This window comes from Dendrobates tinctorius, unplaced genomic scaffold (assembly GCF_039654945.1).
Source record: "Dendrobates tinctorius isolate UK_male_01 unplaced genomic scaffold, ASM3965494v1 ptg000223l, whole genome shotgun sequence".
In the NCBI taxonomy this organism is placed as follows: Eukaryota; Metazoa; Chordata; class Amphibia; order Anura; family Dendrobatidae; genus Dendrobates; species Dendrobates tinctorius.
Window position 1 is genome coordinate 16,859,544 of NW_027361890.1, and position 15,551 is coordinate 16,875,094.

At 46.5% G+C, this 15,551-nt stretch overlaps 1 protein-coding gene across 1 annotated transcript in view; it reads left to right on the plus strand.

Annotated features, from left to right (window-relative positions):
• Positions 1-15,551, plus strand: part of TOP1 (DNA topoisomerase I) — a 90,829-nt gene that overhangs the window by 26,138 nt on the left and 49,140 nt on the right. Inside the window, exon 3 of the mRNA XM_073555354.1 lies at positions 8,844-8,931. Coding sequence (XP_073411455.1) covers positions 8,844-8,931 — 88 coding nt within the window. The remainder of the gene's footprint in view (positions 1-8,843; positions 8,932-15,551) is intronic.

The following is a 15,551-nucleotide window of genomic DNA, read 5'->3' on the forward strand; positions in this document are numbered from 1 at the left end:
CTTGGGCCAGCATTAACCCTTGTGCAGCAGCATATGGGGGGGTATTTATGGAGCATCTTCTTGGGCCAGCATTAACCCTTGTGCAGCAGCATATGGGGGGTAAATATGGAGCATCTTCTTGGGCCAGCATTAACCCTTGTGCAGCAGCATATGGGGGGTATTTATGGAGCATCTTCTTGGGCCACCGTTAACCCTTGTGCAGCAGCATATGGGGGGTATTTATGGAGCATCTTCTTGGGCCAGCATTAACCCTTGTGCAGCAGCATATGGGGGGTAAATATGGAGCATCTTCTTGGGCCAGCATTAACCCTTGTGCAGCAGCATATGGGGGGTATTTATGGAGCATCTTCTTGGGCCAGCATTAACCCTTGTGCAGCAGCATATGGGGGGTAAATATGGAGCATCTTCTTGGGCCACCGTTAACCCTTGTGCAGCAGCATATGGGGGGTATTTATGGAGCATCTTCTTGGGCCACCGTTAACCCTTGTGCAGCAGCATATGGGGGGTATTTATGGAGCATCTTCTTGGGCCACCATTAACCCTTGTGCAGCACCACCCTCGGCTTATACATGAGTCAATAAGTTTTCCAAGTTTTTTGTTACAAAATTAGGGGGGTCAGGGTATATACGGTATATAAAATCTACACGTGCTGCTTTAAAGCTTCTGCAGTCTAGCAGGTACAGGTCTGTTGCCCGGCTGTCGGTGACAGCCAGGAACCACAGTCTTTTATATACCTACTCTCTTGACGTTCAATGAACCGTGTACAGTCAGTCGGGCCAGAGGAAATGACACGGCTTACTACTGGACCTGGTGATCATATCACATGGCATAGCTGCTGGGTCTTAAAAGCTATGCCATGGAGCTTAGTGGCAATGAAGCTGGACACGATCGCGAGCTATAGCCGAATTCAAACATCCATGTTGTATGGACTGTAATGCAGAGCAGCCAAAGGTCTCCTAACCCAAACTCTGCTTCATAAGCATGCAAAGCAATGCTGTTCGAGGCAGGAGATCCACGGCTGGTCCTACCACTACAGTCCATACTGTGTGAATCCTGCCTAACAGGGCTCCAGCTATCCTGGCCAGCTTTCGAGCAGCAATTACAAGCTCTGTTATGAAGAGCTTGTAAGAACTGAGGCACATGTTCAGATAGTGCTGCAGTGGTGAGTGTCTTAGGCAACAAGCCATGAACAAAATAATAAAATATTAATTATAAAGGGAATAGTGCAGAAATGTAATAATAATGGAAATGGAAAGCGGCTTGTCTTTATAAGCAATTCCAATTATACCCATTGACCATAGCCTTAAAGGTTATGTGCACATGTGCGGAATTCCTGCGGATTTTAGGCGTTTTTGCGCCGCGAAAAGGCATAAAATAAGCAACCCATTGAATTCAATGGCATTCCGCACATGCTGTGCTAATGCTGCGTATTTTTCCCCGGTTGAAAAATACACAGCATGCTAATTCTTTTTGCGGAATCGCAGTAATTCTGCACACATTGGAATGCATTGTTCCGCTTATTTTCCACATGTGGCTGTGCCCACCATGTGCAAAGTAAGCAGAAAATGTGCGGATGGTACCCAGGGGCTGGAGAAGAGGAGATTCTCCTCCATGCTCTGGGTACCAAGCAGCTTGGTGTACATTTTTTTACAAAAAAAAGTATCGACTAAATACCCTGTATTTGTTATGCAGCACTTGCTGATTACTGTCATATATTTTACTGCAGAGTATTTCTGCAAATCTGTTTTCTTGTGTCATAGTTTGGTGTTGTCAGCAAAGACTGACATATAACTGAATCCCATCCACTAGGTCATTAATAAAGAGGTTAGTTTCCCCTAATCGGTGCTTCTGTACCTTCAGTATAAGGCTGTTATGTGGTACAGTATGAAATGCCTTTGCAAAGCCCAGATGAATCACATCAGCCACATTACCAACATCTAGATTTGCACTTACCTCTTCATAGAAACCCAACATGTTGGTTAGACACAACTTATTCTTCATGAATCCATGCTGGTTGTCATTTATTATATTATTCTCTGCAATATATCTCTGCAGGTCATCTCCTATAATGCCCTCAAATTTTGCACATTGCTAATGTCAGACTTACCGGACCGTAGTCAACTGAATCCCACCTACTTATCTTTCTTAAAGGGAACCTGTCAGCAGGATTGTGCACAGTGTCAACGCGGCGCTGTTAGGCTAAGTGCACACGTTGCAGAAAATTTCTGCTCAAAAACCTGAATCCCTTCCCAGAAACCGCACCTATTTTTCCGCGGCGGTTTTTGCGCGATTTTGATGCGTTTTTTTTCCGCAGCGGTTTCAAACCGCATGGAAGAAGCCAAAACCGTGGAAAAATCCGCAAAATTAATGAGCATGCTGCAGTTTTTACCACGATGCGTTTTTTTCACGGTAAAAAACGCATCAATGTGCACAAAGGTAAAATGCATCGAAATGACTGGGAAGCTTATTTTTAGCGGTTTTATAGTGAAAACCGCGGTAGAAACCGCTTAAAAAAAGCTGTGTGGCGGTTTTTTCGAGTTTCCGCAGCGTTTTTAACCGCGCAATTTTGCCGCGAAAATGCAAAAAATAAGCATCCCATGCATTCCTATGGGATTCCGCAATTCTGTGCTAATGCTGCGGTTTTTACCGCGGCGGAATCGCTTCGCGGTGAAAACGCAGCATGCTCATTAATTTTGCGGAATCGCGGCTATCCTGCACCCATAAAAATGCATTGTTCCGCATACTTTCCGCATGTGGCTGTGCACACCATGCGAAAAGTAAGCAGAACAATTGCGGATGGTACCCACGGTCCGGAGGAGAGGAGTCTGTCCTCCGGGCTGTGGGTACCATATCCCTGTAAAAAATAGAATTTAAAATAAAAAATATTGTTGTTCTCACCTTCCGACGTCCCGCGTAGCCTTCCCGCCTCTCTCCACGCTCCCGTTCCCGTTCCCAGTAAGCCTTTGCGAAAATGCCCGCGATGGTGTCCGTTCTCGCGGGATCGAAGTCTCGCGGTCATTCGCGTGACGTCATCGCGAATTACTGTGATACGTCGCGATCCCGCGAGAACGTACGTCATCGTGGGCATTTTCACAAAGGCTTACTGGGAACGGGAGCGTGGAGAGAGGCGGGAAGGCGCGGGATGTCGGAAGGTGAGAATAACTTTTTTTTTTTTTTTTTTTTTTATTATATTTTATCTTTTACTACTGATGCCGCATAGGCGGCCTCAGTAGTAAAAAGTTGGTCACACTTATCAAACACTATGTTTGACGAGTGTGACCAACCTGTCAATCAGTTCTCCAAGCGATGCTACAGATCGCTTGGAAAACGCTAGCATTTTGCAAGCTAATTACGCTTGCAAAATGCTAGTTTTTTCGCGGTGGTAATTTAAAATGCGATTTTTCCCGCGGAATGGAATTCCGGAACTCTAGCGGTAATTTCCGCGATAGTTCCGCTACATGTGAACCGAGCCTTATACTGATTACAATGATACCTGGGTGATGAAATCTGTCTTGTGGTTGTTCTTTAATCTTTATTTTCAGTTGTTTTGTGTTAATGAGTTTCTCGTGCTCCAGGGCGGGGTTGGTGTTTGTGCTGCTCTGATTAGGCACTCATAGTGAAGAAAGTGAACAGGCACTGACCGTTCCATGCAAAATAATCCTTTATTATGGCATCATCATACCAACAGCAGGCAGATAAAACAATGGAGCCGAAAACAGACGACGATCGTTTCGCGCTACATAGCGCTTCTACAGATTATTTTGCACGGAACGGTCAGTGCCTATCCGCTTTCTTCACTATGGATATAAAGAACTTTTTCACTGGAAGTGGCACCCGTAATCCTGTTGTGTGTGCAGCTTCATTATCTCGAGGTTATACAGCTGTGCTAGATTCCTGTTTCTTCTCTGTGGTACGTGATTAGGTATTCATAATGCAGACTGCTGACAGGTCACTGATCCCTCACTGAACTGCCCCCTAGTTTACATAATGAATACCTGTACATAGTGAAGAAAGAGACAAAAAAAAACTTCTGCAGGCCGGTGCTGGCCGTGGCACCTGCTTTGCAGCATAATCGCATGTTTAGTATGCCAATAATACATTTTCTTGATGTTATCTCACCCCTGCCCTGGCGTGCAAGGTCCCATCAGAAAAATATTAAGAAAAAAAAAAACCCAAACCATTTCACAAACCATTGCATGGGAGTGGAATGTGGTGAATATTCATTTTTCTTAAGTAGTGGACACACGTGACCGCCCGGCAGCTGACACTTGTGCATGCTACTGAAGAGCGAGCAATGAATTCTCACTGTCCTCCACACACACAGTCCCGGCATGCAGAGCAGTGAGTATTCCGGCAGCTGTTGTTCGGATTGGAAGCAATGCATGACGTCGCTGCCATGTGCTGTTTACAAGCAAAAAGCAGCTGCTGGCATCTGAACAGGATGCTGCGAGGGAGTGCAGGAAGGCAAGTGTAATGGTTTGGGGTTTTTTATGTTTTTCTCATGGGGCCAATCATACCAGGGTAAGGATAGAGCTATGCGTATCAGGATGCTATTAAAGCAAAATTAATATTCTTTGCCCTCCACGCCAGTGGGCGTGGAATGCAGTCAATATTCATTTCTCTTTAGCATCGGGCACAGGAGTTAGCAGCCAACTCCTGCCTCCTGTGACCCGCTGCTACTGCTCCCCCACCTCCATCACAGCCAGAGCCGGTACATCTGGATACATCCCCATTTTCCTCCACCTTTCTGCAGGAAAAAAGTCTGTCTTGTAGTCCAAAAAATACGGTATATCAGGTGGTAAACTTTGATTTTTGCCTTGTTCAATGATCCCTGGAACAGACAGGTCATTGGTGAACATGAATAAAAAGTGCCAGTTTAATATGTCAGCCTTTTCTTTGTCCTCTACAATTATCTTATCGTCTTTTAAGGGGCCTATACCACATTTCTTTTTGGCATTGATTATAAAAAAAATTTGGGATTTATTTTAATGTTGCTGGCGATTTGTTTCTCTGTGGAGAACTTTGCCATCTTGATTCATTTTTTTTTTTTTTTTCCATTTCTTATTGAGATCTTTATACTCCTGGAATGCTGTATTCTCGGCCTTCAGGATTTTGAATGCCCTTTGGGTCTTATTAACCCCTTTAGTCACAAGGGTGTTTTGCACGTTAATGCCTAGGCCAATTTTTACAATTCTGACCACTGTCCCTTTATGAGGTAATAACTCTGGAACGCTTCATTGGATCCCGGTGATTCTGACATTTTCTCGTGACATATTGTACTTCATGTCACTGGTAAAATTTCATTGATATAACTATTTTTGAAAAAACGGAAGTTTGGCGAAAATTTTGAAAATTTCGCAATTTTCCAACTTTGAATTTTTATGCCCTTAAATCACAGAGATATGGCACACAAAAAACTTAATGAATAACATTTCCCATATGTTTACTTTACATCAGCACAATTTTGGAACCAAAATTTTTCTTTTGTTAGGAAGTTATAAGGGTTAAAAGTTGACCAGCGATTTCTCCTTTTTACAATACCATTTTGTTTTTAGGGACCACATCACATTTGAAGTCAATGTGAGGGGTCTATATGACAGAAAATACCCAAAAGTGGCACCATTCTAAAAACTGCACCCCTCAAGGTGCTCAAAACCACTTTCAAGAAGTTTATTAACCCTTCAGGTGCTTCACAGGAATTTTTGAATGTTTAAAAAAAATGAACATTTAACTTTTTTTTCACAAAAAAAAATTACTTCAGGTCCAATTTTTTTTTTATTTTACTAAGGGTAACAGGAGAAATTGGACTGCTAAAATTATTGTGCAATTTGTCCTGAGTACGCTGATACCTGATATGTGGGGGGGGGACCACTGTTTCCACGCATGGCGGAGCTCGGAAGGGAACGAGCGCCGTTTGATTTTTTTTTTCAACGCAGAATTGGCTGGAATTGAGATCGGGCGCCATGTCACGTTTGGAGAGCCCCTGATGTACCTAAACAGTGGAAACCCCCGACAAGTGACCCCATTTTGGATACTAGACCCCCACCCCCCCAAGGAACTTATCTAGATGTGTGGTGAGAACTTTGAACCCCCAAGGGCTTCACAAAAGTTTATAACATACAGCCGTACAATTAAAAAAATCATATTTTTTCCACAAAAATGATCTTTTAACCCCCATTTTTTATTTTCCCAAGGGAAACGGGACCCCAAAAGTTATTGTGCAATTTGTCCTGAGTACGCGGATACCCCATATGTGGGGGTAAACCACTATTTGGGCGAATGGCAGAGCTCGGAAGGGAAGCAGCGCCATTTGACTTTTTTGGCTGGAATTGAGATCAAACGCCATGTTGCGTTTGGAGAGCCCCTGGTGTGCCAAAACAGTGGAAACCCCCAATTCTAACCCTAATGGGAAAATGGAAATAGATAAAAAAAAAATTTTATTTTATTATTTTTCCCTAACTAAGGGGGTGATAACTGGTGTTTGACTATTTATGGCGGGTTTTTATGTTTGGCAGCTGTCACACGCTAAAAGACTCTTTTTATTGTAAAAATAGTTTTTGCATCACCACATTTTGAGAGCTATAATTTTTCCGTATTTTGAACCACAGAGTCATGTGAGGTCTTATTTTTTGCGGGACGAGTTGACTTTTTCATTGGTACCATTTTCGGGCTCGTGTCATCTTTTGATCGCTTTTTATTCTGATTTTTGGGACGCAGAATGAACAAAAACCAGCATTTCGTGAATTTCTTTTGGGGGGGTGCGTTTACACCGTTCCGCGTGCGGTAAAATTGATAAAGCGGTTTTATTCTTCGGGTCAGTACGATTACAGCGATACCTCATTTGTCGTTTTTTTTTACGTTTTGTCGCTTTTATGCAATAAAAACAATTTTATATAAAAAATAATTATTTTTGCATCGCTTTATTCTGCGAGCTATAACTTTTTTTATTTTTTCGCTGATGATGCTGTATTGCGGCTCATTTTTTTGCGTGACAAGATGACGTTTTCAGCGGTACCATGTTTATTCATATCCGTCTTTTTGATCGCGCGTTATTGCTCTTTTTGTTCGGCGGTATGATTATAAAGCATTATTTTTTTGCTTTGTTTTTTTTTTTTTAAGGGGTTAACTAGTGGGATAGTTTTATAGGGTGGGTGGTTACGGACGCGACAATACTAAATGTGTAGTTTTTTTTGTTTTTGTTATTTTATTTAGAAAAAAAAATTTATTGGGGAATTTTTTTTTTTTTTTATTTTGTGAATTTTTTTTTTTAAATTATTTTTACGTTTTTTTTTTAATTTTTTACTTATATTATATTGTCCCAGGGGGGACATCACTGTCTTTTGTCATATCGCCGATCTGAGAGGCACTGCTGCAGGTTTCCTCCTGCCTGCTCTCAGCAGGCAGTGAGGAAGATGCCTCCCTGCAGGACCCCGAAGGCCCCCGCTGCCATATTGGATCCGGGGGCCTGCAGAGAGGAGGACTCTCGGAGCGACGCAGCACATCGTGTCACTTCTGGGGTCGCAGGGAAGCACGGAGAGAGTCCCCTCCCTGCGCGCTTCTCTCCTATGCCCCCGGTACACTGCGATCATGTTTGATCACAGGGTGCCAGGGGTTAATGTGACGGGGGCGGTCCGTGACTGCCCCTGACACATAGTGCCAGGTGTCAGCTGTGATAATCAGCTGACACCCGGCCGCGATCAGCTTCGTGAGCGCAGCTGATCGTGTGTGATGTAATATTCCGTCCTTGGCACTTAGGTCCCAGGTCACATGAGTCTCACACGTCAATACCCGGCACTGCCGCCGGCACTCGGACCGGAGCGTTCAGCTGCATAGAAATACATGCAGCCACACACTCCCGTCCCAAGTACCGGCGGCAGTGCCAGGTATCGACGTGCAGGTTTCTCGCAAGTCTGACCCGGGCCTTGTTGAAATCCGCTTTCCTAAAGTTCCAGGTTTTTGCATTTCCCCCTTTTGAATGTCCTATCATTATTACACTGTTTTCTGATACAGCAGCAGCCAGAAGTTAGCTGTCAAACGGAATAGGACAGTGCTAATAAGTTTGTAGTGACAACTGCACCCGGCAGATCCTCTCCTGTTTATTAGCAAAGGCCCAGATCGGCAGTGTGAAAATTTCTAAATTTCTCTTTTTAATTTTTTAGATGGATTGCAATATGTAAAATTAAAAAAAATCTCAATTTAAATGTTTCAAGCTTTGGTGATGGGTTTCCTTTACCCTCAGATATGTAGGCCACTTATTGACTTAATGCAGTTCTTTGGTTGTACATGGGAGCCATCTGTGTATTTGGTTGGATCCTAGTAGTGGCTATGTATAAATCCTGTGAGGAGTTGGATGCCAACCTTTATGTTGGCTCCAGACACAGCAATATGCCAGACCCATTGGGTAGTGGTGGTTGCATTGTTGGGAGACTTGTTCCATTCCTACATTAAAGAGAAGCGGGCATCAGACTGATGCTGATTGAACCACAGATAGCATGAATTGGGCACTAGCTCCATTATTGCAGCCAGGTATGTCTCTGAAATGCCATGGTGTAGCAGAGAAAACTGTGAAAAGCCAGCTTTTTCCCCTCCCATCCAGTTGACTGTCTGGTTTCTCCTTGTGTGTGTACATAGGGAGGGGCTGTCATGGTTTGAGCTAGTTCCCTTTAAAAACCCCTCTAGGTTTTTGTCTATTTGAAACCAAGTGCCATCATTTTCACGGTGAACTTCATCAATGTGGTCAGTGTTTCTAGGATCATGGCGTCGTGAGTTGGCAGCTAGTGTTAGATCCACCAATTTCAGCTGCATAAACCTCTGCAGCTTTACAACTTTTTCTTTTCTTTCAGATTCCCATAAACATAAGAAAGACAAGGAGCATCGTCATAAAGAACACAAGAAGGATAAAGACCGTGAGAAGTCTAAGCACAATAACAGGTTAGTGGATGATTTCTAGAAATGTTGTTGCTTAATATCTTTCGTCCCATTCCTGATATCCGTCGTTCTGTCAATACGTGGGCCAGATACAGACTTATAGGAAACATCCTGGCTTCGATACTGTGTGCATTAACGTTTTGATTTTTCACATGATCATTCTGAAAGCCATAACTTTGACAGTAATATGGGGGCTTGTGTTTGCATTATGCCATTTAAAATGCCACCGCTTTGAGGCCATCTAATCTACTGTCTTAACTCTTGTGAACTCTCTGGAGTGGGGAAAGAGGTCACGGACAGAGAATGGGGTGTTGTGTGGTTTTTTTTTTTTGTTTTTTTTTTGTTTTTTTTGTTTTTTCTTATATGATTAACGTGCTTCTTTTTTATTCTGACTGTCAGTAAAATTATTTCCATATCAAAGTTTGTCTATCGCTTCATTGGGGGACACGGGTAATCATGGGTGTATGTTGCTGTCGCTAGGAGGCTGACACTATGCAAATAAAGTAAAAACTGGCTCCTCCTCCGTAGCATACACCCACTGACAGGCAGTAAGTACCTCAGTTTAAGCTTAGTGTCTGTAGGAGGCGGACCTGGATCTAACACCAGATCCGCAGTGTTTTTTCTTTCACAGGTTTCTGTGTGAACTTATTAATCCTTTTCCCTTTGTTTTTCAGATACAGCTCATCGGGTAACAGGGTGCAGATTGCTCACTCTGTTTTCCCACATTTAAGTGACCGAGAGAGCAGTGTGATGTCACCCACATCGCCCACTCTCGGACCTGCTGGCAGGACTTGTCCCCTGTCCCCCTTTTGGGGTGGTTCAGGGTGACTCTCGGTGGCCAGTCCTTGCCTTATCCCCTCCTCACCCCTCTCCTCGGAAAGGGCTGAGAGGAAGACGGTGGTCACCGGTGGTGGCCTTCCCCCTTTTTAATAAGGGGTCGATACCGTCTTCTGCACCGTCCGGAGACTGTGCGGGAAGGAGGATCTTCATTTCCAGGACCCTCTCACTTCCGAGGGCTCCTGATGCAATCCTCATCTATCAAGAGGAGCCGGATTCAATCAGTTGGTAAGCCAGCGAGCACACACACACACCAGCTTCCTCCGGCAGCAGCTCCCCCCGTTTGCCGGTGTATAGGTCCCCGCTGTAGACAGCCTCTTCCCTCCCTGGTCCACAGGTTCAATTTTCACGCCTTTTTTCTCATAGCTCTTCCCTTCGGCCATTTTAAGTCAGGAGCACGCCCCCCTCTCCAGCATGTCGTCTATCAGCCGCCTTTATTGACCGGACACGCCCCCCCCGCTTGGCGTGTTAGTTTCCCTAGCCATCTTCTATGCTGGACACGCCCCTTGGCGTTCCATCCTATTATCTCGCTCTTTTCCACCGCCGGGCACCCCCCATTCTTCTGCGCGCATCCCTGGCGCCGGTGATTGGGCCGTTTGCAGGTCGCACACGCCTCCTCCGCTTGTCAGCCTATCAGGTCGCGGCTTCATCTTTCGCACCCGAGGGGAGGCGGCGCTGGGTCAGATAATCCTGGCTACGTCCAGGACACGCCTCTCAGCGCAGCTCTGGCCGGATCACGCCCACCGCTCCGCAGCATGGCGCTGTACCTGTCTCTCCCTGGCAGGTCCAGTCACTACTGGCGCTCCCGCTGTGTCAGCCATTAGGAGGGGCTCTTTTCTTTGGTTTCCGGCCGGCACATTAGCCTGAGATGGCGCGGCCTATCTGGTTCCTTCTGCTAATTGAGCCCCCGGCTTTGGGCCTTCTCTTCCGGCCACGTAACCACGCTCTCTTGCCAGCCTCAAGCAAGTCGGTGTCCCTCGGCCAATCAGTGCGCGCCCTGAGCATTACCAGGCCAATCGGCGTGAGCCTTGGGTTTAGAGACGCCCCCTCCCGATGGCCTCGTTGTTTTCTTTAGTCAGTGAGTGGGCCTTTCTAGCCCTCTCTCCCTGTCACCCGAGACTCGACCCCAGTATAGCGTCTCAAGGCTTGCAAGTTTGGCATCATGCACGATCTGTGCATTTGTGCACTCTGTCACCATCTGCCGCAGGACCCAGAGGGCACAGCAGGCAGTGTTTCTGTCTGTAGCAGCGGACGAAGATTTGTGCATCTGCAGCGGGCTCAGCAGGCATCCATCGCTATCCGGCACTGGATCTGGGAAACACTGCAGCCTGAGCAGCGAAAGCGCCATCTCGGGTTCAGGTAGGACTAGCCCAGGCTGGTTGCCCTTTTTTTCTACCTTATAGGGACTTATCTATGCCCGGCAGCAGTCTTCGTCTCTCCCTTTGGCCACCATCTGTATAACATCAGTAGCCTTCTGTCCAGTCTGCATTGTTTTTGCCCGGACTGGAGCTTTTCCACCGTGTCTGCCCTATAGCAGTCCCCTAATGTCCAGGTCGAGAGCACTCGCCCCCCCTCCGGAGTGTTCTGCTGCCATGTCTCAGTCATTATCCGACCTGACAGAGGTTTCATAGTCCATGACCCAGGTCCTGGAGCGCCTTTTGCATCAGTCTACTGCCACGAGTGCTCCGAACACATTTTATGGTGCTTCGCACGCACCTGTCTGCGATGTCCACAAGGACATATCTGGTATGGAACAAGGGAAGTGAGACCAGGTCCCTCGGCGTCTGCCTGGAAGACGGCACTCCCCTCTCTCCGGAGTGGACTTTTGCCATATCTCCAGCCGGACAGTAGATTCAATTTTCGGGATTTAAAGCAATCCCCAACCTCCGGAGTGGGCTGTTGCCAGGTCTCAGTCAGTCTCGGACCTGACTAGAACATTCACAGTCCCTGGTGCAGGTCCTGGAATGTATGCCGCATCTGTCTGCCGCCACCAGTGCCCCGAACACCTCCCATGGTGATTCACATGCACCCGACCACGACCTTCACAGGGACAGATCAGGAGAAGGAATTAAGAAGCGGACTCTGTCTAGCTCCTCATCCAGTTCACCGGGCCCCTCTGCGGCATCTAAAATGCCCCTCTCTACCCGTTCCCCCTCCTCGGAGGCGGACGTCGGGTCGGATGTAGCTTTTTCAGTCAGAGTCTGACTTTGAGGTGGATCAGACTTCTAGGACGCAGGACTTGGTAAATAGCCTTATTTCGGCTATTGTTCAAACTCTCGAAGTAAAAGTGGAGCATGCAGCTGCTCAGGACATCTGTTTCATTCAGGCGGTGAGTCGTCCCTCCAGCATTTTTTTCCAAAGAGTTTGAGGCTACCACCTCTAGACACTGGGAACTTCTCGGCAAACGCTTCCTGGGACGAAAACGTCTCAATGTTCTAGACCTTTTTAGTTTAGACCGTGTCTGCATTTGGTCCGATCCCCCTAAGGTGGATCTGCCTTTTGTTACGCTTAGCCTCTCAAACTGTTCTGTCCAGCCCTGATGCGGCGTCTCTCAAGGACGCTATGGACAGACAGATTGTGGCCTTAGCTGGATCTGTCTTAGAGGCGTCATGCACTTCTCTGACCTAATTTCGCCTCTTCTTGAGTGCTGAAAGCCATATCGCCCTGGGCCAGGATTCTTTGCCGGGGGATTATGGCGGCGGTTCCTACAGAGGAGCTAGCAGATCTAGCTCTTTTGGACCAAGCTGGTCCAGATCCCCTTCTGATGCACCAGAGGTGAAAGCACCTCTCTGCCTTTCCTCGGGCAGTTCCGTCCAGCAGGACCGTTCTCTTGCACAAAGGGAAAGAAGGAAACCTTCCTTCAAGCTATTCCTCACTGGAGGCCTAGAACCCGTCTCTTAAGTCCTCCGGATGCCCCTATCACAGATTCTCCTCTAATGATGGGTCACCCCTACCTGGGTTTCTTTCCAGGGTGGAAGGCAGTTTTCTTCTTTTTTGGAAACTTGGTTGTCAGCAGTCTACGACATCTGGGTCAGGGTGATCGTTACACCCGGCTACAAGATGGAATTTTCTTTGCTCCAGAAAGACATTTTTCCTACCCGCCAATTCAACCCTCTCATGGGTTCTCCAAGCCGTCTCGTCCCTGCCTAAGCTCAGGTGTCATTGTACCCGTTCCTTGGCACAAACTGTTTTCTGGTTTCTACTCGAATCTCTTCGTGCTCCCAAACAAAGACGTTTCTCCCCGATCTTTGACCTCGAGCGTTGAATTGCCACCTTCGGATTCGCCTCTTCAGAACGGTGTCCTTGCGCTCGGTGTTCCCCTCCATGGAGCAGGGGGGCTTACTTTACTCTGTGGACATTCAGAATGCTTTCCTGCGCATTTCTATTGTGTACGGCATCGAAAGTTCCTTCGGTTTTGCGATACAGGACCATCTTTACCAGTTCACGGCTCTCCAGTTCAGCCTGGCATCCGCTACCACGGTCTTCACAGAGGTCATGGCAGCTTTCATAGAAACGGTTTCTTATGCCCAGCTTCACACCCGCCCTCTTCAATTGGCCTTCCGGTCTACCTGGGACAAGAGAATTGTTTCCCTGGACTGTTCCCTGGATCGGCCAATGCTTTTACCTCTCAATGTGAAGCAGTCCCTCTCTTCATGGACACTGTCCGTCTCTGCGCTGCACAGGAGGTCATTTCTCCCGCTCTGTTGGCAGATCATCAACATCGATGCCAGTCTTCAGGGTTGGGGAGCAGGCTTCCTTATTCTCCCAGCGCAAGGTCGCTGGAATGTTCATGAGACCCTCCTCCCCATCTGTCTCTTGGAGATCAAGGCAATTCTTCTTGCCTTCCTCCGCTGGCAGTCTCTCCTCGCAGGCAAACCAGTCCTCAGTCAGTCGGACTTTGTCACAGCTGTGGCTTACATAGTAGTAATAATAGTATTTGTTTGTATGGCGCTGGCATATTCCGCAGCGCTTTACAGTTTGCACACATCATTGCTGTCCCCGATGAGGCTCACAATCTAAATTCCCTATCAGTATGTCTTTGGAACATAACCCACCAAGGTGGGACTCGCAACTCTTAGATCAGGGTAGAGATAGCAATGATCCTGCGTTGGGCAGACGACCATGTACCCGCCATATCAGCCGTCCACATTCCAGGGGTAAACTACTAGGAAGCCGATTTTTTTTATTTTTGTATGTATCATCGGGGGTTAGCGTCAGGCGAGTAGTCTCTCAACACCGCCGTCTTCAGCTATATTTGTCGGAGGTAGGGCATTCCGGATGCCCACCTAATGACTTCTCGAATGAACCAAAAGGTTCCCCGGTACGTTACCAGGTTCCAGGATCCGATGGCTGTCGGCTGCGACGCACCTGTGATTCCGTGGTCCCAGTTTCAGATGCCACTTCTGTCCCTCCTTTTCCCTTAATCACAGGAGTCAAAAAAAAAAAAAAAACATCAGTCAGAAGGGTTTCCAGTAGTCCTGACAACTACAAGCTGTTGAGTCAGACCTGGTACCTGGAGCTGGCGTACATGCCCATGGATGCCTCCTGGGGCTTTCCAGACGTCCGGATATTCTTCCGCAAGGCCTCTCTTCTGCCACAGTTTCAGTCGTTTTAAGTTTATCGCCATGGCCTTGAAGCCTACTTCTGAAAGGAACTGGAGTTTTTCCCATCAGGTCATTCTGGCCATGCTTTGGGCGAGAAAACCTGCATCCTCAAGTTTCTACGACAGTTTCTGAAGATCTGATTCAGGTGGCGTAAGTACTACTATTTGGTTCCATTAGCCTTATTGGCTACAAGATGAGATATTAAGGGAGTTCTGAGTTGGCAGCATTATCCTGCCGTCCTCCGTTTCTTTTTCATTCCACATTAGTGCAGACATTGTCCTTTCTTCTCTAGGTCCTTCTTGCCCCTTTCCGGTCCATACTCTGGATAAATCCTGGGGCAGTTTCTTGCTAGGCCTCAGCTTTAGAGGTTGCAGGGCCGCGACCTAGTCATATTTGCATGAAATGGCAAAGTCTTACAATGTTCATACTTATGTCTAGTCCGATGCAGGCCTAGGAAGGAAAGGTGCTACAGGCGGCGGTTACGCACCGGCCGGCCTCAGTCCTTTTTTTCTTTTTTTTTTCTTTTTTTTTTTTTTCTCTGCATTCCTTCCGTTCCCACCCTTGGGGACTGCTTTAGGACGTCCCATGGTTACCTGTGTCCCCCAATGAAGCGATAGAAGGATTTTTGGTACTCACCGTAAAAGCTCTTTCTTGGAGCCTTCATTGGGGGACACAGCACCATCCCTACAGTATTTGTTTGTACTGGCTTAGGGCGTACGTGCCTTGGTTGTTGAGCCGGTACATATGTGGAATTTGTTGATTGCTTCTCCTACTGCTTTAACACTTAACTGAGGTACTTACTGCCTGTCAGTGGGTGTATGCTATGGAGGAGGAGCCAGTTTTTACTTTATTTGCATAGTGTCAGCCTCCTAGCGACAGCAGCATACACCCATGGTTACCTGTGTCTCCCAATGAAGGCTCCAAGAAAGAGATTTTACGGTGAGTACCAAAAATCCTTCTTTTTCACGTTTTATTCTTGTTTGCTACACTTGGTTAACGAGAATTTAGAGGAACCTTCGCCTTAAGTTTTATTTTATAAAATTATAGTGCATAACCCTTTCGCCCCTGGGCGATTACTCATTTTGGTTTTTCCTTCCAGATCCATAACTTTTATTTTGATCAGATTTTTACAAACGCAGCAATACTATACGTATTTTTTTTTTTTTTTTTTTTTATTTTTAA